The 26,497-nt window shown below is 42.9% G+C and overlaps 1 protein-coding gene across 4 annotated transcripts in view; it reads right to left on the bottom strand.

The window, feature by feature from the left end:
• LOC133415306 (MAGUK p55 subfamily member 2-like) overlaps positions 1-26,497 on the bottom strand; it is a 142,875-nt gene that overhangs the window by 96,390 nt on the left and 19,988 nt on the right. For all 4 annotated transcript variants that reach the window (XM_061701267.1, XM_061701265.1, XM_061701268.1 and 1 more), the window contains one exon: positions 14,533-14,652. In XM_061701267.1, the coding sequence (XP_061557251.1) occupies positions 14,533-14,652 (120 nt within the window). The remainder of the gene's footprint in view (positions 1-14,532; positions 14,653-26,497) is intronic.

Raw genomic sequence — 26,497 nt, 5'->3', positions numbered from 1 at the left:
TCCTTCGAGCCGGTTGTCAATACACCCGAGGATTCCAGTTGTGGAGCCGACATCCAGTTAAGAGACCGTGGCCACGGCAATTAAGACCCTTTCCGGGGCTGGTCTTCGTTCTTCTCAACTGGGATCTGAAGATTGACGACAATCCACAGGATTGAAGACGACTTTGGTGAGTTAAATTTAAAAAAAAAAATATATTTTTTTTAGGAAAAAGGATTGAAGAGTGAGTGAATTGCGCGACGAAGAAGTCTGTGACAGAATAAACCTTGTGTAATACTAGTCACTGGCAAGTGGTAGAGGGACGGCGGAGTCCGACAAATTCCACGAGGACAGCGGAGTCCTGTACGTACTTAAATTCCGTTCAAGAAACTAGGAAAGTTTCATGGCGTCGTAGTTAAATTCCTTATAGGACGGCGGAGTCCTATAACGAGCTGTTGACAGACGTAGTTAAATTCCATAGAGGACGGCGGAGTCCTCTGACGAGCCAGTGTGAATGAAAACTGTTTGAATGAGAGTGTAAATGGGAAATGGGAAACCACTAGGTTTTTCATTCCATACCAAAACAGTGGGAAAGTAAACGGTGAACTTTTGTGGATGCAGAGGCAAGAATTCTCCACTCGAAAGAGTTGAAGTGAGAATTACCACAGAAAGTAAATTTGAATCACCGTCCTACTGAAAAGAAACAGTGTTCTAGACTACCCTAGGTAGTATTACACTGAACCAAATTCTTTCAAATGCGGAAAGGAAGTAGTAAAATAAAAAACAGGGATACACTGCAGTGTAAAGGTTGGAAGTTCATTAAATTAAATTTCAAAAAAAAAAAAAGAAAAAAAAACAGGATCCTGATAAAATGTAATATTTAGAGACAGGGATAACTGAACACGGCTTTAATGGTGGGTTAAATACACAAAAAAATAGCCACGTTGCAGGAATCAAATTATATAAAATAAAAGAGAATACGGACAAACTACCGCATGACTAATCCAGCCTGCTTCCCAACTCAACAAATCCTCTTGTGTAACCAGGATATGAAAACAAGTTACGACATGCGACACCTGATAAAATTACTGTAGATTATCTGTTCTCAGACAATGAAGCAAAAGTCGCGGCAGGAATTATTTTACCAGACAAATTAAAGGAACTGTATAAAAATACAAGTGTCCCACATATTTCACTGTGCAAAGATTATGAGTCACAGTGGAAACATTAGTAAAACAAGGACAGGAGACAGATGATTGGCAGCAAATAGAAAACAAACTTGAATATAGTGCATCAACTGGCCTAATTAGGAAGGCGATGTTTTGGACAATACAGGGTGATTAAGGGAAACACATGCATCCTGTTTGATTAGACCAAATGATCCTCACTGAAATTGATGAAGAAATATATATATAAAAAAAAAAAAGAAAGTTCCAAAAAAAATTATGGTCCACAGGACCATTTGATGTAGGCCTTATTAAAGGGGCTTTACCAGTACAAATTAGACCCAAAACAGAATATAGACCAGGGATTCGTCAATATCCATTAAATCCAGATGCACATGAAGGAATCAAACCGGTAATTGAACCACTAATTAAGGCAGGAGTTATAGTGGAGTGTCCAAAATCACCATGTAACACACCCATTTTTCCCGTAAAAAAAGGCCCCACCTTCCGTGGGTTGGAGACTTACAGGCTGTAAATACTGCAGTAATACAGAGAGCAGCATGTGTACCAGATCCAGACACATTGTTAAATTCATTAAGACCAGACGCTACTGTGTTTACAGTAGTGGACATAAGTAATGCATTCTTTTCTGTACCAATAGAAAAGAACAGTCAATTTTATATTCTATTTTCTCCCAGTATTTAACTAGCTTGTCCAAATGTTCAGCAAACTTTAAACAAGCTTTGACATGCTTTTTATTTCAGCAATGGAGTCTTGCGTGGTGAACGTGCATACAGGCAATGGCGGCGGAATAAATTACTCCTCACTGTTTTCCTTGTGACAGTATCTGCTAATTCCAGGTCTTTTTGAAGCTCTGCACAGGTGGTCTTTGGCTCTTCGACAACTCTTCTGATTATTCTTTGCATTCCTCTGTCAGAAATCATGCGAGGAGCACTTAATTGATGCAAATTTATGGTGGTATAATTGACTTTCCACTTACGTAATATGGCCCCAACCGTGCTCACTGGAACGTTCAGAAGCTTAGAAGTGTGCCTGTAACCAATGCCATCGTTATGTTTTGAAACAATTAGTTTGCAGTGGGCTTGAGACAGCTCTCTGCTCTTACCCATCATGAGATGTGTCTTGACTCACACCTTGGCAATGAGACCTTTTTGTAGGCCGTCAATTAGGACTGAACCAGCTGATATTCATTTGCACTGACAAAGGCCTGGATTGCTGTTTGATTATTGATAGATTATAGGTGTTGTCTTGGCTTTCCATGCCATTTTGTAACTCCCTTTCTTCATGTGTTCAATAGGTTTTTCCTATGTCATTTCACATTTTTACACACAACTTAATTTCTGACCTTATTTCTTCTACTTTCTTGGTATGTATGGATTTCTTGGGTTGTTCCCAACGTGGTGGAAGTTTCAGGTCAATAGCACCTTTGGAAGTATATTTCATGAGTAAAATGGTGACGCGTTAAATACTCATTTCAGCCGCTGTGTTTGTGTGTGTTTGTATATATATATATTTATATATATATACACACACACACACACACACACACATACATACATATACACACACACATACACATGTATATATATGTATGCATACATATATATATATATATATATATATATATATATATATATATATATATGTATATGTATATATATATATATATATATATATATATATATATATATATATACACATATACATATATATATACACACACACACACACACACACACACCTGGTGTATCACCAGTGAACCCCGCTCCCACCACGAGGTGGGGAGACGCACTGAACGGAACGCGGAGGGCAAAAGCACTCTGCCGCGCCCCGAAACCAGGCTTTAGTGCGTGTGGGGTAGCTTTGACAGATCTGTTCGGGAGGAAGTGCAACGCAAGTTTGCTCAGAGCGCCTGGCGGCCATCCCCACTCAAGGGCTCCGGCCGCCCTGCACTCAAAGCCCTCCTTTGGCTTTTGCTGTTTTTTCCCTCCTCCTTTTTCCGTCAAATCCACCTGTTCCTGGACCCGGACCCGCCAAGCATCCGGGTGATCGACCACCCTGCCTAAATTGTGTTCCACGCAACGTAAATCCAATGTGCGGTCTAGTAAAGTACAGATTGGTGCATATTTGGGTTTAAATTAACCGTAACAGGAACTCCCAGCTCTATGCATTGCTCACCCTGAATCCTCACGTCAGCTTACACCCGAAGTCCAGCCTCCTTTACCAATGTTTGTCTGTCCATTGTTCTGTAGCTATACCCCTCTGTATTGTTTCCTGTAGATTCCCGTTAGATTTCATTACATTTTCGATAAAAATCCATTACCAGTATCGTTTGTGTTTGGATATGATGACCTCTGTAATATATATACACAGTGGGTACGGTAAGTTTTCAGACCCCTTACCCACTCTTTGCTATATTGCAGCCATTTGATAAAATAATTTAAGTTCATTTTGTTCCTCATTAATGTACACACAGCACCCCATATTGACAGAAAAAAAACATAATTGTTGAAATGTTTGCTGATTTACGGCACGGTGGACGACTGGTTAGAGCGTCTGCCTCACAGTTCTGAGGGGTTCAAACCCCGTCCCCGCCTGTGTGGAGTTTGCATGTTCTCCCAGTGCCTGTGTGGTTTTTCTTCTTTTTTTTTTTTTTTTTTACAGCTCACAGTAAATGTAAGAGCAAATGAGAATCATTTGTTTCCAAATGTTCTTTACTGCAGCACATGGGAACAAAGTGGAATTGACCGCCTACATTTATTATTCCAAGATTTTGAGATTAATTTATTATTCCAAGAATTTCAGATTAAAAGTGATAACTTTCTTCAAAACTATAAAGTTTGAACAACAATCCTAAAAATATTCTCAAGACACAGGAATACTTTCGAACTATCTGTTTTTCTTCAGAAAATAGTAGAACTTCTTCCACATTACAAAACAAAAAACTCCTTTCAAAAGTATCCAAATTAATCTCAAATACTAATTTAATGGCCAGCCCAATCTCCACATGCTGCCCGATCTCATCTGATCTCAGAAGCTAAGCAGGGTCGGTCCTGGTTAGTACTTGGATGGGAAACCGCCTAGGAATACCAGATGCTGGGGTTGGTCAGTAGGCCAATCACCTGCTCCCGTAAAAAACTACAGATTACAGAAACCACAATTGCGGCCTAATGTGCCTCATGGCATTGAGAGCTCTAACTAAGTAACTAATTTAATTCACTTACCAGTCGCAAAATGGGAAAAATATTACAATGATTACTGGGCACAAATCTGTAGAAACACATTCTCGATGGCAAAAAAACAGTAATTTACAGCTAATCCAGTTCAAAGTATTCTTTAGATCACACGTTATGAAATGTAGTATGCATAAATTGGATTATTCAAAATCAAACATATGCACTTGTAGCGGACATGCACGCCGCAACTTTGAGGCGTCACAGAGACTCGTGACCACCTGAGAACTCCCACTCCTCCACGTTGCTCTGCTGTGAGACGGCGACTAGGACAATGTCTGGTGTACGTCAAGTGGACCTTAACCTAATTAGCTGTTTCCCGTCTAATCTTAATTCATGTCTTCAAAAGACTCCTTCCCCGACCAAACGATTGGAGGAACACTCCCTTTGAGCAGACTATGTGGTTAATATTCAACCATGCGCGTGAGTCGCCACTCACTGGCGTTGAGAGGGAACTGCAAGCAGAACTTGTGGACGTGCCTTTGTTTGTTAACAGAAGATAAAATGTCAGTTTTTATACCTTGCAAACTGTAGAAATATTCCAAATGTATGCCTTGGTGTCTGTGTCCCCATTTTCACTTTGACAGATCCTCTGGATTATTTTGAAAGCTGTTCATGATTTGAAATCAAATAGTACGAAATGTTTTATTGAACAATAAGCAACCGATCTGCCACGAATAAAGTTTAAACAATGATCCTATGCATGAGAGTACAAAGTTGGGAGTGTTTTAGATTAATATTATTTTAAAGTCCATTTACTCAAATTTGTAGACAAGATTCAGGCTGATGGGTGTGCCGACTTCTCCAAGTCGGCACGCCCTCTTCCTATGCCCCGCCCCTGGGGTATTTAACTCTAAACTCACACCTTTCCCAGGGAGTTGAGTTCAGGCTATTCTTGTTTTTCGTCTCCTCGTACCTTGCTCGCCAGCCGGGCTGGCCATCGGCCACCCCTCCCCCGTTTCCCCTTTTGTGCGGGCACACGGCTTGGTCAGCCTAAACGTGGGCCTCCGCTAAGCGATCAGAGCCGCTACTCCGAAGGTACGGGGGCCGCTCCCAGCCAAGCGGGATCGCTCTGAAATTGCCAGCGAGCCACGAAAGAGGCAGGAAGAGAGACGTCCAGTTCTCCCAAGAAGGCGTGACGACCAGCCATCTCTCTTCTCCTGCCTCTCTTGTTCCCTTTGTTTTTATTTTTCTACATCTTTTTTGTCTGCGATCAAATCTGTCGCGTTGCTTTCGGAGCAGCTTCCAAAGAGAGACCACCCCCAAAGACCAGCTGATCTGCATTCGTGAGTTGACACTACAATCCTTACTATGATGTACAACATCAGTGCTTAATAATTGTGAGGAAATTACTAGCGTCATACGAAAACCCAACTTTGCCTTCTCACACTCTGACTCAAAGCATTAAACGCTCACACGCTCAGTTAGTTTTAGCCCAGCGATTTAAGTAAACCTTTGTAATCTAGGACTCAAAATGTCGTAAAACCTCCAGATTCGGAGGCTGATTTAAAAGGTTTGTCGTCATTTCGCCTAAAGGTAAATTTGACGTGGTGCCCTTTGAGACATTAGTTTGATTTTAACAATCAAATCGAATTTTACAATAAATCAGTAGTAACGCAAACGTCGCTCCCAGTTTATTACTTTATCATAAATTAATTACAATTCTTATTTCATACATACGCTATGTATACGCTACACACTCATCCATCCATCCATCCATTTTCTGAACCGCTTCTCCTCATTAGGGTCGCGCATTTACTGAAAATGCTCTAGACACTTATTTGCATGCTCTTTGGCATTGTACACCCATAGAGCACTTCTGGTCACTAGTTACACAGAAACTTTCCCCTGTTTTGAACATTCTGGATTCCGATTTCTCCTAATCTCTGTCTGCTGGGTGATTTAAAAGGTATAGATCTTTGAAATAAACATGCTCAACCAATTCTAGCTATCGCAAAAAAAAAATGTTATTTGTGTTCAAATATCTACACTGTGTCACTATTATTCTGCTGAGGTTCTCACCCCTCTTCCCCTTGTCCAATCTATCCTTCAGTCTGTCCCCTAAAACCCTTTTCTGTCCGGCTGCATTTTCAATCAACATCAGAATAATAAAAATAATAAAAAATAAGTAGAGGGAGTATTTCAAACTCCCTGTTACACAGCAAAACTGTTCCAGCACAAAGGCATACAGATCCACCATTCTGCAAGGACAGGTTTAAACAAAATAAATACATAGATAAATAAAAGAATGTTACAATCAAAGCTATCTTTGTGTCGTTTAGGGCACCATGTCTCTTATGTTTATAGTTTTTGAGGGAAAATGACAAAAAACCTCTTTATCAATCTCTGTTCTCTAGAAGGTTTGCTACATTCACTAGGATGATAGTTCCTGATTTCAGCGCTCAAATGTTGCACTCAAACACACACAGTACACAACAGGAGGTTTAATTTCGAGAAAATTTAATGAAAGCTACAGGGAAATTCAGGGAACAGATGCAGAGGGACTTGACTATGAAAATCACAGGTTAACATACATAAAGAAGAAGATATAGGACGAATGGCTGAACTCATGACGTGAGCGTGAAATGAGTTGATGCGTGTTGAGCGATGATAAAGCTGGGAGTCTTTGTGATCGTTAGTTTAATCCCAAATTGTTATGCACTAATTTTTACTTGGTAAACAGCAAGGTGTACTCACATTAGGCAGATCAAGCTAGTCAAGCGGATCTTTTCTTCCGATGTCTCAACAGGAAGTCGATGAGTTGATTTGAAGAAAAAGATGAAAAAAAGGAAAAAAAAAACAGCAGGGGAATAAAACACAAGAAGGTTGCTTGACATGCGCTCAGAGGGTAAATTGTACACAAAAATCCTTCCTGCCTGGGCAAACTCACTGGCAACTCAAACTCTTACGCAAGGAGAAGCGTAGTTGAGGAGTTGTCCAGAGTAGTCTCTTTGGCCTGGCGAGTGTTAAATCAGCTGGAAAGTTGCTTTGCCCATGTGGCTCGGCCGCCCTCGTGGCGTGGGGGACGGAGAGAGAGGTTTTTTTTTGGCCATAGCCAAGGTTGTGGAGCTTAGCAGGAAACAAGAGAGCGAGATGAGGAGGGTCACAGCTTTTTCACCTTTAGGGAGGGGACAAAAGACCAGAGCGGGAGAATAGACCACACCTCTACTATTGAAGTAGTAGAGTACTTTTATCTGTAGTGTTTTTTTAGTATAGTCGTTTTATCTGTTGGCTGAAACCCAGTATATCTTAAAATAAAACTTATTACCAGATTTTGCATTGTCTCACACATTGTTTCAACGTTCCTTTGGTGGAGAAGACTACTTAATATCAATTATCAGAATCAGAATCATCTTTATTTGCCAAGTATGTCCAAAAAACACAGAAGGAATTTGTCTCCGGTAGTTGGAGCCGCTCTAGTACGACAACAGACAGTCAATTGACTTTTCAGACATAAAGACATTGACAAAAAAAAGAAACAGTCACTGAGCAATAAAGGGTTGCTAGTTGTCTGGTAATGCCGGTACATTTTTGTTTTTTGACAATTGTGCAAAAGATGCAGAGTCCTCCAGCACTTAGAGCAGTTCGAATTATGTAACCGTTCGTATCGTCACAGACAAAACACAAACATATTGTTCTTTTCAAACAGACTTGGCACCAGACCTGTGTCAGAAGAAATCAGTCATTAATGACTGATATCACGATATACACTAAGAACATTCATGCAGGGTTTTAATCTTTGAAAGCAGGAATTTAAACACATTAAGGTTGCAGTCACTGGGATTCAGCTTGCACGGCCCCTTTAGCACCAGCAGGGTTTTTATTCATGCTCCACTAATGATCCCAGATAGTCGGATGACTTCATATGCCTTACTGGAGGTTAAAATGTGAACACAGGACCTCTGCTAATTGGAGAGGCCTGTTTAATTAATAAATTCATTGTGGTCAATTATTCCAAACTGCCGTGTCTGGTAATGAGGTTCTCAGATTTCTGGTCACTTAGCTTTCCTCACTGAAAGGTCTTTGTTACAGAGAAGTCACAGGATGGCAGTGAATTATCTAATTTTAAGGAGGGTCCACTTGAGTTAAAACAGACGTCCGGTGGTTTGGAGGCCTGGTATCCTGACTGAGGGTCAAAGACGGGGTAGGAATGCAAAGGTCATCAGTTCTTGGTGTGATATCTGTTATATACAAGAAAGATGACGACATCCAGAATATCTAAAGCTACTTTTGACTTAATGAAAAAGCGATGAGAAATGAAGAAAAGCGGCAGCATCATCAACAAAATTTTATATGTTGAATTGTGCAAGACGATTCGGAAAAAGATATGAGAAGATTTGAGAACTTAATACATTCAGCTTGTTCAGAAAACACTTGAAGCTGGACATGGAATGGAAAAGCGTTAAACGCGCATTAATTTTCCACAAGAAAATAATTTTTGGTTTGAAAATGGCAGCTGGAACAATGTGGCACAGCAGCCAAGAAATCGTACGAGTTAAAGTATTTTATACAAACTTATGCAGTGACCCTCAACGAATGATTACTGGAAAGCTAGAAGCAGACCCAATTCCATGTATCCTGAATGAAGATGTTGAAAACGTTATTAGTTCACTTAAGGCCGGAAAAGCTTGTGGTCTGGATAATATTTCTGTTGAAATGCTTAAAGCAGGAGGTAACAAACTTAAGATCCTTGTAAAATTATTTCAACACTGCTTGGGCTTGCAAGAAGTACCGGCGACATGGAAAGACGCAGAAATCCTTTTGCTACATAAATCAGGCGATAAAATGGACCTAAGAAATTATCACCCAATAAGCCTGCTCTCAACGATTTATAATCTTTATGAAGATATTGGACAAACAAATTGGAATCAAAATCAATGACGCACTGCTGATCGGGGGGGGAGGCTGGACCGCCTTTGAGTAGTGGGGCAGCCCTCTTTGTCGGTGGTTGTCCGGCCTAATGGGCCCGATCTGCTTGAGCCATGCCTCTTTATCACTCACTTAGCAGACGCTCCCACCACTCACTTTATATATTTTTCTCACTTATCACATCTGGGCACATGTACATATCAAAGGGTTCCTGGAGGACTGGTATGGGGTCGGAGGGTGTGTCCCTGCAGCCCCCACTGAGTGGCCAGTTGTCGGGGCGTCTAGGTGGGGCAGGCGGATCGCCCTGGGTCCCTCGGTGTGGGATGTGTCCCGTCTACCGGGCTGCTCTCAGGTGGACCCCTGGGCCCGATCCCGCTCCTCGATTGATTGGATGGGGTCCTCAGCCCCCGCGGTGTGGGAACAGCAATTACAAGACACTTCTGTCAGTGTTTCTGCATGTAAACGGTGTCAATTCACTTGCATGTGTCCGCAGGCAGACATCCCTGGGACTCTTTCACTGGGTGTGGGGCCACTCACTTATTGCGACAAATAACTATGGCAATGGACTTGCTTGTGTATCTCCTCACTCATACTCTCGTCCTATAGACTTTAATAATTTACATAGTCAATCCCACCACACTTCAGTTGTGCAGCCGTGTTCACGACCGTTGTCCTGCATGCTTCTTCTCCTGTCCTTGTCCTGTTCTAGCTTGTCCTGTCCTTCCCTCACAGGGTGTAGCACTACAGCCCCATGCAACACTCATATTTAGTGTTTCATTGTTGTAAATAATGTAATGACTTACGTTTCTCATCCTGTTTACAATTAGTCCTTTGTCTTTGTTTCTCTCACCACTCTAGAAACTTTGTTCTGTTCAACTCTGATTCTCAATAAACTTCAATTATAATACTAAGAAACCACAGTGGAAGTTGAAAAACTCCACTGTGACACAATAAAACTGTTCCGGCATAAAAGGGATACAGATCCTCCATTCTGCTTGACCTAACAGCTGAACAGGACAAAAAAAAAAAGAAAAAAAGTGGATAACTGACAAAAAAAAACAATAAAATAAATGATGGTTCTTGTTCAGTCATCAGTCGTATTTAAAAAAAACTATTTCACAAATTCTGCCAGGATATGTAAACTTATGAGCACAACTGTACATATATGCAGTTTTACGTACCCCATATTGGAATGAAAGTGTAGGCTATAATTTTTTCATAACCTCTAGGTGGCGGTGGCATATTAGAATGAAAGTGTACACCTTTCTCATAACCTCTAGGTGGCGGCATACTATTATAAATTGTAAAGGTTTTTTTAATTTTCCCCTCTACCTATGAATAATGCACACTATTAACATTTGACAATTTTTGGGGGGGAAATGTGCATTATACATGAGAAATTACGGTACTTACACTTAAAAAAAGCCTCGTTCTTTGAGGGGAGAGGGTTTGGGTGGCGGGGGGATTGTGTTTATTCCAGTTTGTCCAGATTGAACAATGGTCCAATGTTTAGAAAATAACTCCTTTCTTCCAGGTAAGACCTGAACCGTTTAACTCATTTGGTGCCTTACACGTATTAATACGTAGTTTTAAACCCATCTATTGGGAGCTGAGTATCTATACGTAGTTTCTCCACAGGAAGTGGTAGAGGACACTTTGATCTACCTCCCCACAAAGATTCAACAGCCTACTAATAGTGAAACCGCCAGCAGAGGGCAGCTATTCACCATTTTTAGATTTTGCACACAGTAAGCCTGTTATGCACTGTAGAGTGGCGCAGACAGGCTGGAAGTCGGAGACGCTGAAACATTTTTACACTCAGAGACAAAAGTATACGTAAAGTATTCGCAGAATATGTATTGTGGTAGTTACCACAATTGTGTGTTTGTGTCAGAAATGTGTTATAACTGAGACCTTGTATGACGAGGATCACGTCGCCATGTCAATAGCCAGGAAACAACACGAAGCGTCATGACTGACATGATATCCGGTGAGTTCACGTCACTCATAGCGCATTATATGGCTAAATACGTGACTATTTTGCAATAAAAGCCATTCTTAAATGTTGTTTTAGCTGGAATATGCAATGAAAACACGTAACTCGACAAAAAGCAAAAAGATATACAAGCATCGAAGTTATTGTTGCATAAATGCTGCTTTTCACAAAAAGATAATAATCTCCATAATCTGAGAGACGTGACCAAAAAACGTAAAATTGACCTATGTTTCACTGCACATAACTAAAGAACGGAAAAGGGCAGGATGTAGTTTTTTTTTTTGTTGCTTTAAGAATGTTGCTTTAATTTGGTAGATTTGGTATGAATATAATCATCGAACAAAATATTCTGTAAACCTTTAAAATTTGCTAAAAATCCTCAAAAACGGCTGGCACCCAGGGGGGTTTCTTTTCTGAAAATGGCTTGCACTAACAGTTAAGGACTGTTCCATTTAGTCCAACCCTTGTTTCCAACCTGTTTACCAATATATTATTATCTACCGTATCAAAGGCCGCACTGCGATCCTACAAGACCAGAGTTGACACATTTCCTTATATCATGAAGCACTTTGATAAGAGCTGATTCTGTACTGTGAAGAGTTCGTAAACTTAAATTTTAAAAAAGTAAATTTTTTAAGTTCAAGAAATTGCTGAGTTGATTAAAAATAACTCTCTTGACAAGCTTGGCTATGAAAGGGAGGTTTGAGATGGTTCTATAGCTTGCTAACATGAAAGCGTCCAGAGTTCTATTTTTTTTTTTTTTAGAAGAGGGTTAATGGCAGGTACTTTAAGAGCTTTCGGAAACTCGCCTGACTGAAGTGAGCAATTGATTATTTACTGCAAATCAGCTAGCACAGACTTCGCAATCATTTTGAAAAAGATGGAACAAAGTCAAAACAGTTCATTGATGGTTTCAGCTGCTGAACCATTTTCTCTACAGTTTTTTGGTCAACTGCATAAAATTCTGACATAGTAATAGTTTTTCCTGGGTGGTTCAGATGGAGCATCATTTTATAATTTTGCTGATTTGTGCTGATATTTTACCTGATGGATTGTATTTTTTCACTGAAATAAGCAAATTAATTTCATTTATCTGCTGTTCGGAGTTCTGGAGTTATCTAATTTGGGGGGTGGGGTAGTGAGCTTGCCAACTACAGCAGAGTGCTAGCCCTGACTAACTCTTGGTTAAAATTATAAAGACTGTCTGTAGCGGTCATAGTCAATTTGGAGTTTAGTTTTACTTCACTTACAGTGGGTATGGAAAGTATTCAGACCCCCTTTAATTTTTCACTCTCTTATAGACATTTGCTAAAATCATTTAAGTTAATCTCTCCCCCCCCCCCCAATTAATGTACACACAGCACCCCATATTGACAGAAAAAAAACGGAATTGTTGAACTTTTTGCAGATTTATTAAAAAAGAAAAACTTAAATATCACACAGCCATAAGTATTCAGACCCTTTGCTATGACACTCACATTTAACTCGGGTGCTGTCAATTTCTTCTGATCATCCTTGAGATGGTTCTACACCTTCATTGGAGTCCTGCTGTGTTTAAATATACTGGCACTGCTCATCAGCTGTCCAATACAGTCCCAACAATGAAGCATGGCGGTGGCAGCATCATGCTATGGGGGTCTTTTTCAGCTGCAGGGAAAGGACGACTGGTTGAAATTGAAGGAAAGATGAATGGGGCCAAGTACAGGGATATCCTGGATGAAAACCTTCTCCAGAGTGCTCAGGACCTCAGACTGGGCAAAAGGTTCACCTTCCAACAAGACAATGACCCTAAGTACACAGCTAAAATAACAAAGGAGTGGCTTCAGAACAACTCTGTGACTGTTCTTAAATGGCCCAGCCAGAGCCCTGACTTAAACCCAATTAAGCATCTCTGGAGAGACCTGAAAATGGCTGTCCACCAACATTCACCATTCAACCTGCCAGAACTGGAGGGTTCTGCAAGGAGGAATAGAAGAGGATCCCCAAATCCAGGTCTGAAAAACTTGCATCATTCCCAAAAAGACTCATGGCTGTATTAGCTCAAAAGGGTGTTTCTACTAAATAGTGAGCAAAGGGTCTGAATACTATAGCTGTGTGATATTTCAGTATTTCTTTTTTTAATAAATCTGCAAAAATTTCAACAATTCAATTTTTTCTGTCAATATGGGGTGCTGTGTGTACATTAATGAGGAAAAAATTTACTTCAATTATTTTAGCAAATGGCTCCATTATAACAAAGAGTGAAAAATTTAACGGGGTCTGAATACTTTCCGTACCCACTGTACATTCTGATTTCCTCCACTTTCATTTAAAGGTCTTTACCATCATAGTGCTCCTCCACGGTGTTCTAGGTTGCCTCAAGATTGTCTTAATTTTAATAGGAGGGACAGCATTCCTGACATTTGAGATTTTCCAGGTGAAATCATCCAAAAGATCAGCATTCACAGTTTGAGTCTCAGCATTCACAGTTTGTGACATGGCTATGGGCTACATAAACTTACTGGTGGTGCTCTCATTTATAAACCTTTTTCTTAACATAGAGGTCGTCTGAACTTTTGTGAGAATCTATAATTCGTCCACCGGGGTGAACCCCAACGTACAGGCGCTGAGCCGGGGGGCAATAAGTATACCCACACCTGCTCGACGCCTCTCACCGTGGGCAACTCCAGAGTGGAAGAGAGTCCAACCCCTCTAAAGAGGACTGGTACCAGAGCCCAAGCTGTGTGTGGAGGCGAGTCCGACTATATCTAGTCGGAACTTCTTGACCTCACACACCAGCTCGGGCTCCTTCCCTGCCAGAGAGGTGACATTCCACGTCCCTAGAGCCAGCTTCTGTAGCCGGGGATCGGATCACCAAGGTCCCCGCCTTCGGCCACCGCCCAGCTCACACTGCACCCGACCCCTATGGCCCCTCCCACAGGTGGTGAGCCCATGGAAAGGGGGACCCACGTTACCCTTTCGGGCTGTGCCCGGCTGGGTAACGTTCTAACTTTTGTTTTTCCAGCACGCCCGCGACCCTAGTGAGGATAAGTGGTACAGAAAATGGATGGATGGATACACTACTCAGTATACAAGTATATACAATAAATGAACAAGTCATAAATGGACACATTGCTCCATCTTGTGATCGGATCGGTTATCGTTTTTTTAAACTTGCTGATCGGCCCCAAAAATCCTGATCATGGAAAGCGTACCAGTTACATTACTTCTTTTCATGTATTTAGCATGACTTTGCACATTTCAGCTCTGCTTAGTTCAGTATTTATTTTACCTGTCTTGGAGTTATTGTTTCATGGTAGCTGGGTAGTATCTTAAGAACCACACTTCCACTGGCTTCTTGCAGCTCCTTCTGCAGCACCCTTGGGTCTCGTCCCATATCACGGCCATTGACCTTCCATTCATCATTAGACAAAAAAAAGTAGAATTAGCTCCAGACATTCAACAACAGAAATAAACATTCTAAAATATTACACACTTCAATCAAGAAGACACAACAAAAGCTCATCAAATGAGCTAAGCAAGGTCCCAAACTTTGAGTAAAGGGTTTATTTGACTGTAGTTTTGAAGACAACCTAAGAGCAAGAGCAAATTGGCACGGGCGCGCACACACACACACACACACATCAAAGCCTTGTAAAAATAGGTTTGCCACGGCAGGCGCACGCACAGTCACACACAACATTAAAACAGATATGCTGCAGCGCCCACACACACGTACACACGGGCATGCATGCACACACATTCAACATTAAGCATTACAAACAAGTCTTCAATGGCGGGCAAATTAAACACGTCTTAGCTTTAGAAAAGCATTGTTTTATATGTGACGGACTGGCGACGGTGCTTTATTGTCCTTCCACTCGCTTGAGTCACATCACAGCCCTCAAACGTCAGCTGAACCAACATGAGCCTTTTATGGAATATTGTGCGCTTGTGGTCTGAAAACTCATTCCTCAAAGTGGAAAATTAATTCTCTCATAGGCTACTGCTGTGGAGGCGCCAAATGCTGGGCTAAATTTGAAAGCAGTCAGCTCTAAGTATAGCTCCCTCGTGCGGTCATAGAAAGTATCGTGACGTCATTAAGGCTTCCTCGAGCGATCAAAAAACAATAAAACCAGTACTTTAAAGGGTGATAAAACAAAAATGTTACATTAAAGGGCTTTAAAACAATGAAAGGAGTACTTCAAATGTTGTAAAGTAATAAAACTGGCACTTCAAAGGGGTGTAAAACAATCACAGTTTGACATCCAAAAAAATCTGGCACTTCAAAGGGTCACGCAAGGTTATCCCGCATAACATCCCCGGACAAATGTCTGGGGGGGGGGTCACACATGAACATGTTGTGACTTGTCTGGGGGGAGTCAGGAAACACGGTTGACATAGAGTCAGTGGGAGGAGTCTATCAGTTTTCAGCAGAAACAATGGCTGCTTTGTGAGTTGTATCACGTGATATAATTAATGCATTCTTGTAAAACAATAAAATGTTATAAAGTAAGGTCAGGCACGGTCATCCCCGAACATGTCAGGGCAAGTCACGACAGGAAATACTGAGGTTGACATAGGGTCAGTCGGAGGAGTCTATCAGCTTTTAGCAAAAAATATGTTGTAAAATCTCCTTTGAGGTGTTCAAAATCAGCATTTTATATAGCACATCTATCAACGAAACAAAATGTTTTGACATAGCATCTTTTCAACATTAAAACTATTCAACGGAATTAGCGAAGGTAGAAAACAGAGATCTTACCATATCAGCATGGAGAAGGAGAGGTTTGGATGGCTAACGTTGCAGCCTGAATTAATGGTGCGGTGTGTAGTGTTGAAACTGCTAGCAAGATTTCATGGTAGCCTCCCTTCACTACTCCCTCCCTCTGCCTGTCCGAATCCACGCCCCTGCAAGCGTGCACGCGCAAGTCACCAGCTGGCTTTACCGTGGTCATCTTATAGAAGCAACTTTGCCATTTTCATCACATCTTGTTCACCGATAAGTAAAAATAAACAGATGTTGAATATTGAATATAAGTGGCAAACTATCTCATGGCATTATAGTTAGAAAGTTATAAGCATGAACGTTACATTTAATTAATTAGCCCTATTTAGCAACCAGTAGCCTTGATAAAAGCTATAAATATCAATACTCCACATTGTAGTACAATGTCGAGTGAATTTATATCCTTTGTTGTTCAGAGTTCCCAAGAGGCGAGCACGGCTATTGGTGACCCTGGCCGACTACAACCTCTGGCCGAGTACATCTCTGGGAGGTACGCTATGCACTGTATAATTGTCACATGATTAGTACATAAGCATTTACACACAAAAATATTTGTAGAAACTGTAAGTCACAGGTGAAAGCAAATTGTGTCAACTACCACGATTCTGGCTAAAAATTGCACCAAAACGTCCAAATTGTCATGTAAAAATGTTGAGCTGTCACAAAAGCATTGTTACCAAATCTATATTTACAGTAACTTGAACAAACTATTATCCTTGACTTCTGCTTTCAAAATGAGTTATCTATGAATTTGTTGTGTATATATAGGCCATAAGCCTATAAGCCAATGAAACATTTATTTCCAGTCATACATAAATGTATGTGTACAATAATGAAAACAGAAAAAATTGGTACCATATTGTATTCATTAGTTTTTGTTGATGGGATGTGTATGAGGGAATTTTTTTAAATACTTGTTTAAACGGCTATTTTCTGTGGAAATCAGAAATAACAGATTCAAGATTTGTAACAATGGAAATCTAATTTCACAAACACAAAATCTAATAACACTGTTTTCTTGCTTTACAGGAGAGAGCTGACAGACTGAGTTTAGAGTAATCACATATTGTGATAAAGACATTTATGTGACGTGACCCCAGTTCCATGTTTGGATGTCTGCCATGAGACATCTGGGCAGGTTCCTCCGACTCTTCAGCACCTGATCAACGGATTGGTGTCTGCCATAACTGCAGACCCATGACTAGGGTTGTGTATCGAGAACCAATTGGAACCGGGACTAACGTTTCGGTTCTCCCGGAATCGTTCACATTTAAAATTGTCGGTTCCCAGTTTCTATGCCTACAGTCTGCCGACCCCAAGGAAGAGTGTGGCAAAAATCAACAGAGAAGAATGCACACGAAGATGTGCTTGTGCACGGTAGTGGCAAACAAATGTATGTCTTAACTTTGTTAAAATTAATGACCAGTCGCCTCAGTGGAACACTTGGAATAAGATTACATTGTGCAAAGGAGGCTTTCTCGATGTGTAGAAGTCTGCTCCCGCTCCGAGCCTCAGCCTAAACCGCACAAAACTTCAGTCAAGTCAATTGGGTGAGTGAAACAATAAAATACGTCTATGCCAACTTTGAGGCAGCTAACAAGGTAAAACTTTTTAGTGCTTATTTTAGTGTTCAAACCAACGTTTAACTAATCATAACTAAGTTTATTTAACAAAGCAAAATAAATTTGTTCATTTTGTTTAAATTCTAAATTTAGTTAATAAACTGATTCATTTACTGCACCTAAGTGCCCTTTGCAGTTGTTTTAAATCAAAGATTAAATTGCTAACCCTCACGCAGCAATTTTAATTTGATCAAATTAATTTGTACACAAAATTTGACGTCAATTTTGTTCTATTCAATTATTTAATTGTTTAACAATTAATTACATCACTTACATTGTGCATCTATTTCAAATTAGACGTACCCCTCAATCAAGCTTAAAGTAGGAGCAATCTAGTTGCACAACGTCCAGCTACTGCACATGCAACACAATTATGGCAGAACTTGTAAAATGTCCCTGCCATTATGATAACCTCGACACGTTAACACAGCTTCTAAGTAACCTTACTAAAGACCTCGTTACGGCTTATTCAGAAGCTGTCAAAGATGCTAACCTTGAAGCCCTTAATAACAACATGGCACAACTTATGAATGACGCTGAGCACAAAACCTTAACGGATAAAAATCTCGCTCGAACACTCAGTTGCATAGTTGTAAACTTAGTGTCACAGCTAAAATGGAGCGATGTGACAGAAAACAGATTGAAACTCCAACTAGAATCAGAATCATCTTTATCTGCCAAGTATGTCCAAAACACACAAGGAATTTGTCTCCGGTAGTTGGAGCCGCTCTAGTACAACAGACAGTCAATTTACAGAACACTTTGGGGACATAAAGACATTGACAAAAAACAATTGTGCAAAAAGATGCAGAGTCCTCTAGCACTTAGAGCAGTTCGAACGACTAATATTGCAATAGTCCGGTGCAATGACCATTGTGCAAAGGGCGCTGAGACTTCAAGGAGTGTATGCGGTTTAAAGTGACGAGTAGTGCGATCATCTGGGACAATGTTGGTTGTGCAAATTTTACAGATACTCCTCAATCAGTGTGCAAATGGAGCAGATGCTACTCTGGCATGAGTGGCCAGTATATGCAAATAGTGCAGCATGGCGAGACAACTACAGTGAGTGCACGAGTAATACATAATTGGCCCCACAGAAATGTGACAACGAACTCAAGTCAAAAAATTGCCAGCTTGTTGTAATGGAATTATAGGTTAGGTGTTTAAGAAGTTGATCGCAAGAGGGAAGAAGCTGTTGGAATGTCTACTAGTTCTAGTTTGCATTGATCGGTAGCGCCTACCTGAGGGAAGGAGCTGGAAGAGCTGGTGACCGGGGTGCAGACGGTCCGAGAGGATTTTGCACGCCCTTGTCTTAGTTCTGGCAGCGTGCAAGTCCTCAATGGTGGGTAGGGGGGTACCGACAATCCTTTCAGCAGTTTTGATTGTCCGTTGCAGTCGGTGTTTGTCCTTTTTTGTAGCAGCACCAAACCAGACTGTGATGGAAGAACACAGGACTGATTCGATGACCGCTGTGTAGAACTGTCTCAGCAGCTCCAGTGGCAGGCCGTGCTTTCTCAGAAGCCGCAGGAAGTACATCCTCTGCTGGGCCTTTTTGAGGACGGAGTTGATGTTGTTCGCCCACTTCAGGTCCTGAGAGATTGTAATTCCCAGGAACTTGAAGGTCTCGACGGTTGACACAAGGCAGCTGGACAACGTGAGGGGCAGCTGTGGCGAAGGATGCCTCCTGAAGTCCACGATCATCTCTACCGTCTTGAGCGTGTTCAGCTCCAGGTTGTGTCGGCCGCACCACAGCTCCAGCCGCTCCGCTTCCTGTCGATATGCAGACTCGTCACCGTCCTTGATGAGGCCGATGACAGTGGTGTCATCTGCAAACTTCAGGAGCTTGACAGTCGGGTTCGCTGAGGTGCAGTCGTTCGAGTAGAGAGAGAAGAGCAGCGGAGAGAGGACACAACCTTGGGGCGCCCCAGTGCTGATGCTGCGTGTGGATGAGGTGGGCTCCCCCAGCCTGACCTGCTGTGTCCTGCCCGTCAGAAAGCTGTAAATCCACTGGCAGATGGCAGGTGAGACGCTGAGCTGGAGAAGCTTGGTTGAAAGGAGTTCAGGGATGATGGTGTTGAACGCTGAGTTGAAGTCCACGAACATCCTCGCGTAGGTCCCTGCACTGTCGAGGTGTTCTAGGATGAAGTGCAGTCCCATGTTGACTGCATCATCCGCAGACCTGTTCGCTTGGTAGGCAAACTGCAGGGGGTCCAGCAGGGGACCTGTGACACTCTTAAGGTGGTCCAGCACGAGACGTTCAAAGGACTTCATGACCACAGATGTCAAAGCGACAGGCCTGTAGTCATTCAGACCTGAGATTGCAGGTTTCTTGGGGACTGGAATGATGGTGGAGCGTTTGAAACAGGATGGAACTTCGCACATTTCCAAAGATCTGTTGAAGATCTGAGTGAAGACTGGAGCGAGCTGGTCCGCGCAGACTTTGAGGCAGGATGGGGACACATGGTCCGGTCCTGTCGCTTTGTTAATCTTCTGTTGTTTGAAGATGCGTCTCACATCCTGTTCATGGATGGTTAACGCAGAAGTCAGAGGTGTGGTTGTGTTCGCGGGTGCGGCCAGGTGGGTGTGTGGAGTGAAACTGTCCTTTTCAAATCTGCAATAGAAGGTATTAAAGTCGTTTGCTAGTGTGCTATTGTTCTCAGCTTCGGGGGATCGTCGCTTGTAATTAGTCAGCGATTGGAATGCACGCCAGACTGATTTTGAGTCGTTCGCGCTAAACTGTTTTTCCAACTTTGCTGCATAGATCCTCTTTGCAATGTTAATTTCTTTAGTAAGCTGGTTTCTAGCTCGATTATACAGGGCCCTGTCCCCGCTCTGATATGCATCTTCCTTAGCTTGGCGAAGGTTGAGTTGAGTTAAGATTTGTTAAAGCTGAACAGCATCAATGAACACAGCAAGCAGAGTCCAACACTCGCTTAAACCTTGCACAAGTCCGCCTCGTTGATGTTGAAACTCAGCTTGAAGATGCAAAGGCACACATTGTGCGCCTCACCCCCAGTGCCGCACTGGTCCGTGAAAATGAGGAGCTCAAACAAGCTTTTGCTTCATCCACACAAACTAACTGCACACAGACAACACTGTTGCAAGCCGCCGCATCCAAAATTTCACAACTCAAACGCGGTCTGTCGGAGCTGACTGATCACCCCTCAGAAGTCGAATCACGCCAAGTCAAAGCGGCCAACAAGCGCGCAGAGTGGCCCCTGCGTAATGCGACAGAAGACATCAGATAGCTCAAACAGACCGTTGAGATGCTCAAAGAGGAATGCGCTAAAAGCGTTGAGTACTCATGTGAACTCATGTCACAATTGACAGTACTAGAATCTGACATGCGCCATCTTCAAAAGCTACACTTGTTCGACGGGAATTACAGGCAGCCCGCGAATTAATTGTCAACCGGCAACAGGTCTTCCTACAGCAAACACTGTCTGATGAAATCAATGAGCACAAAACTGTCAGTCTGCCTTCTAGGATCGACAAAGCAGAGCTTGGGTCAGACCTCCCTGGGATACGGTCAAGGCCCCTGCCACTTCGCAACGCCCCTCTCCGAACCTGGCACTGCCAAGTCGGGAGCCCGACACGCCATGTGCAGCACGCCTCAATGACTCCCCCCTGAGCCTGTCTTTTATCCTGGCGTCTTGACAGGTATGCGCTTAAAAGAAACAGAATTACGCGCAACATTCCGAGATTCGAACCTAAATCTGACGGCTTACACGACACAGCCGCGTACCTTAAAGACATTGACTTTAACCTTAAACGATTTCCTTGAGCTACTACTGACGATAGATTGTACCTTATTAAAGAAGAATAAGAATAAGAGAAGAAGAATCATCTTTTATTGTCATGAACATGCACGCATGCACACGAAATTTGTTCTCTGCATTTAACCCATCACAGTGAACACATACACGTTAGTGGAACACACTGGAGCAGGGGGCAGCTGAAGCCCCGTGGGGAGACCCGAAGAAGGCCAGAACACACAAGAGAATCCTCCCAGTGCTACACTCTTGATCCTCGTGGATCCGCCGCCTCTATCACAATCGCAGCCAGTTGACTTCTTAAACAAAAGGGGGGTGCACACCGATAACACTGACGATGTCCCCTAGTAGTCGTTCTCGCGACACCAGCCATTCTTTCAAGCTTTTGCGACCACAGGACCCCTTGCTGAGATGCAAAACTACGCCCTCTGAGTTGCATATTATGGGCCCCGTCCCTCATCACTGGTCCACCTATTCAGCTGCCACGCTAGCTTTGATTGTGTCTTTATTGGTTAGCTGGCCGTCACTTTCAGTGGCCGCTAAGTCATTGTGCTTCTTTCGTGATTTTCACACACGCATGGATTCTACAGCACAGGACATGTGGGTTTTGTCTCTCGGAGACCTCGGACTTCCCATAAAAATCTTCTCTGGACCTGGCAAAGTGCACCTCTGTGCCATTTTAGCCACCCTGCCCACCCTTTTCTCCCTCAGGCAACGCCTTGGACCCGGCTCTTCTATTGCATCTGCAGTAACCACTGGTGATGAACGCCTCCTTCTGTGCTGGTTCCCAGCCTTCCTCTTCTGTTCTACGTTGGTCATGATGTCAAAGGTGCCTGCTTTTTGTTTGATCTTTCCGTGGCTCGCCTTGGTGGCCACTCTTTCAAGTCTTCCTTCCTGCGGGCTCCGCAAGCTTAACTCTGCAACTGCTCATTTGCATTATCGTGGACTTTTGTTATTGCGCCTCCATGGAGCTCAGTTTTCAGCCACTCGTGGCCCCACGTAGTGAAAGTGGGGTCACACGGGCATCCGCCCACAATGCACCATGCACAAAACCAAGGATGGTCAACACAGTGAGACCGGACCGGTCAAGCAGGTCCAACGTCCATGACAGCATCCTTGCTTCACCAAGTCCGCCAACGCAGATGCTCAACCAAGACACAGGTGAAACCGAACGTGCTGCTCCGCCACAAACCGATAACATAACGACTGAAATAAAACGCACCCACAGTTTGTAGCCTTACTACTATCGAGACACAACTTCAGGAATTGCAGTCCAAAATTCCCACCACACGACAATGCATGGCTAACAAGTTAACCAATTCCTGGTCGCTCAGCAACACGCTCAGGGTAGCCATTTTAGTTCTCGACATTTGCTGTGTAGCTTTAAACCAAAATAGGCATGCCATAACCACGCTGTCGTCTGTGCTCCGAACGGTTTATGCTCACACACAGATTGCTAACATGTTGATGAACGACAGGCTATATGAAATTGCACCCTTTCTAGACACTTTAACAATCGATAAAATTTGTTCACATTTGGGACCCCTCGGCTTAATTGAAATTATTCAGTCTACGGCCCTGACAGGCCCCACTAATCCGGCCCACCTCCGGTTTTTCCTTACAATCTCCACAGCTCTGCATGTCAATCCTGAGTTCCGAGGAAAAACCTTCCTTGTCGCTCGCTCAATCAGCAACGCCCTCAAAGATGCCACTTGGCATATTGAGGATGTCACTGGGTACAACCTGCCGTCCGGCAGTTACGACAGCCAAATTGTGATTTCTAAGTTTTTCAAACAGCACAAAGTTTATTTTGACCCCAAAAGGCTTGAACAAATTAAATTTTAACTAACTCAGGCAATTGACATGACCAACGCTGAGACACTAGAGCCCCTGTTTGCACATTCCTGCTCTGCTACAGACCTTAACTTAGTGGCCCTAACCATCTTCGACCACTACATGATTTTCAGAAAAGCCTACCTGCCCTACCAAAAGACCCAGGAGCTGCGGCACTGCTCCGAACAACTCCAATGCTTGGGTGAGGTCTTCCGGTGGAAAGGCATGGCTGATCCCGAAAATGACGCAGTTCAAACTGTGCAGGAGGTCCCCCCCTGACCGAACTGTTTCCCGGACCTCCTCGCTTCCTCTTTACTTGAGCTAAGTTTTGTTCCTTTGTCAAAGAATAGAACCCCTGTCTACGAGACAAAATTTGTTTGATTTTAACGGTAACAACGTAAATCGTACTAACCTGTAAGTGAACGCAGGCGTTTACCTTCCTTCATATCTTTTTCCAAATTAATTACATTTTTATCAAAACCAATACACGTGACAGTATCCATCCATCCATTTTCTGAGCCGCTTCTCCTCACTAGGGTCGCGGGCGTGCTGGAGCCTATCTTAGCTGTCATCGGGCAGGAGGCAGGGTACACCTTGAACTGGTTGCCAGCCAATCGCAGGGCACATAGAAACAAACAACCATTCGCACTCACAGTCATGCCTACGGGCAATTTAGAGTCTCCAATTAATGCATGTTTTTGGAATGTGGGAGGAAACCGGAGTGCCCGGAGAAAACCCACGCAGGTACGGGGAGAACATGCAAACTCCACACAGGCGGGGCCGGGGATTGAACCCGGGTCCTCAGAACTGTGAGGCTGGCGCTCTAACCAGTCGTCCACCGTGCCGCCTACACGTGACACTAATTAATGAATATTAAGTCAATTGGGTTACTTAAACACACATTCTTTTAGTTCATAGGTTTGATATTGATACTGATACTTATAAAGAAACCTGAGTCAAATGTTAATTTTAATCTATGCTGCGGGCTGCCAAGAAAATGGATGTTCATAATTTGGACACCCTTCATTGAAACCATGCAAAGTTTTTAGACCCAGCCCATAAAAGAATCAGAATCGAGAATCGTTTGGAACTGGAATCGAAAGGAGGAACTGGAATCAAATTTAAAGGGCGAAAAAGGCAAAGATACTCCCGCCGCACAAATACAGACAAGCACTATGCACTAGCTAAGCAGAAACACTATGGTGCTGGGACAAAATGGCGGCCGAGGCACGGGCGTCGTGAAGTCGAAACGTCGTAGGTCGAGTGTGTCATAACTCGAGGACTTCCTGTATTGTGAGATTTTGAGTGAAAACCTCCTTCCATCAGCAAGGGCATTGAAGATGAAACGTGGCTGGGTCTTTCAGCATGACAATGATCCCAAACAATACTCAATGAAGGAGTCGCTTCGTAAGAAACATTTCAAGGTCCTGGAGTGGCCGAGCCAGTCTCCAAATCTCATCATAGAAAATCAAAACATCACTGCTCTAAAGGAGATCTGCATGGAGGAATGGGCCGAAATACCACCAACAGTGTGCGAAAACCTTGTGAAGACTTACAGAAAATGTTTGACCTCTGTCATTGCCATCCATTCATCCATTTTCTGAGCCGCTTCTCCTCACTAGGGTCGCGGGCGTGCTGGAGCCTATCCCAGCTGTCATCGGGCAGGAGGCAGGGTACACCCTGAACTGGTTGCCAGCCAATCGCAGGGCACATAAACAAACAACCAGTCGCACTCACAGTCACACCTACGGGCAATTTAGAGTCTCAAATTAATGCATGTTTTTGGGATGTGGGAGGAAACCGAAGTGCCCGGAGAAAACCCATGCAGGCACAGGGAGAACAAGCAAACTCCACACAGGCAGGACCTGAACGGGGATTGAACCCGGGTCCTCAGAACTGTGAGGCTGACGCTCTAACCAGTCGGCCACCGTGCCGCCCCTATCATTGCCAATAAAGGGTATATGGGTCATTCCACTGAGGAGGTACACAATTTGTGACATGTGAGAAAAATTTAAGCACTTGAATCATTTTGTTGAAAATATGTTAGTAAAATTTCTTTGAAGTATACCAGTTACATTTAGGGGTTCATGGGATAAAAACATACATAGTTTACGTAATATGACCATGATTTGACCAGTGGTCGCTTGTAACACTGACTCCAGATATGAACACAAATACTTAAGAGTTAGAGTAGGTTCACAAACCAATTTATGTCCAACTTATTAATGCACCGCAAAGTATTGAGTACCTAAGCATCTTAGCAATCAGAATCAGAATCAGAATCATCTTTATTTGCCAAGTATGTCCAAAAACACACAAGGAATTTGTCTCCGGTAGTTGGAGCCGCTCTAGTACAACAACAGACAGTCAATTGACAGAGAACACTTTGGAGACATAAAGACAATGACAAAAAACAGTCACTGAGCAGTAAAGGGTTGCTAGTTATCAAGTAATGCCGGCACATTTATTTATTTTTTTTGACAATTGTGAAAAAAGATGCAGAGTCCTCTAGCACTTAGAGCAGTTCGAATGACTAATATTGCAATAGTCCGGTGCAATGACCAATGTGCAAAGGGCGCCGAGACTTCAAGGAGTGTATGCGGTTTAAAGTGACGAGTAGTGCGATAATCTGGGACAATGTTGGTTGTGCAAATGTTGCAGATACTCCTCTATCAGTGGGTAAATGGAGCAGATGCTACTCTGACATGAGTGGCCAGTATATGCAAATAGTGCAGCATGGCGAGACAACTACAGTGAGTGCACGAGTAATACATAATTGGCCCCACAAAAATGTGACAACGAACTCAAGTCAAAACATTGCCAGCATGTTGTAATGGAATTGTAGGTTAGGTGTTTAAGAAGTTGGTCACAAGAGGGAAGAAGCTGTTGGAATGTCTGCTAGTTCTAGTTTGCATTGATCGGTAGTGCCGACCTGAGGGAAGGAGCTGGAAGAGCTAGTGACCGGGATGCGCAGGGTCCAAGAGGATTTTGCACGCTCTTGTCTCTTCTGGCAGCGTGCAAGTCCTCAATGGTGGGTAGGAGGGTACCGACAATCCTTTCAGCAGTTTTGATTGTCCGTTGCAGTCGGAGTTTGTCCTTTTTTGTAGCAGCACCAAACCAGACAGTGATGGAAGAACACAGGACTGATTCGATGACCACTGTGTAGAACTGTCTCAGCAGCTCCGGTGGCAGGCTGTGCTTTCTCAGAAGCCGCAGGAAGTACATCCTCTGCTGGGCCTT

This window comes from Phycodurus eques, chromosome 16, assembly GCF_024500275.1.
Source record: "Phycodurus eques isolate BA_2022a chromosome 16, UOR_Pequ_1.1, whole genome shotgun sequence".
Taxonomy (NCBI): domain Eukaryota; kingdom Metazoa; phylum Chordata; class Actinopteri; order Syngnathiformes; family Syngnathidae; genus Phycodurus; species Phycodurus eques.
This window is presented reverse-complemented; position numbering and strand designations above follow the sequence as displayed.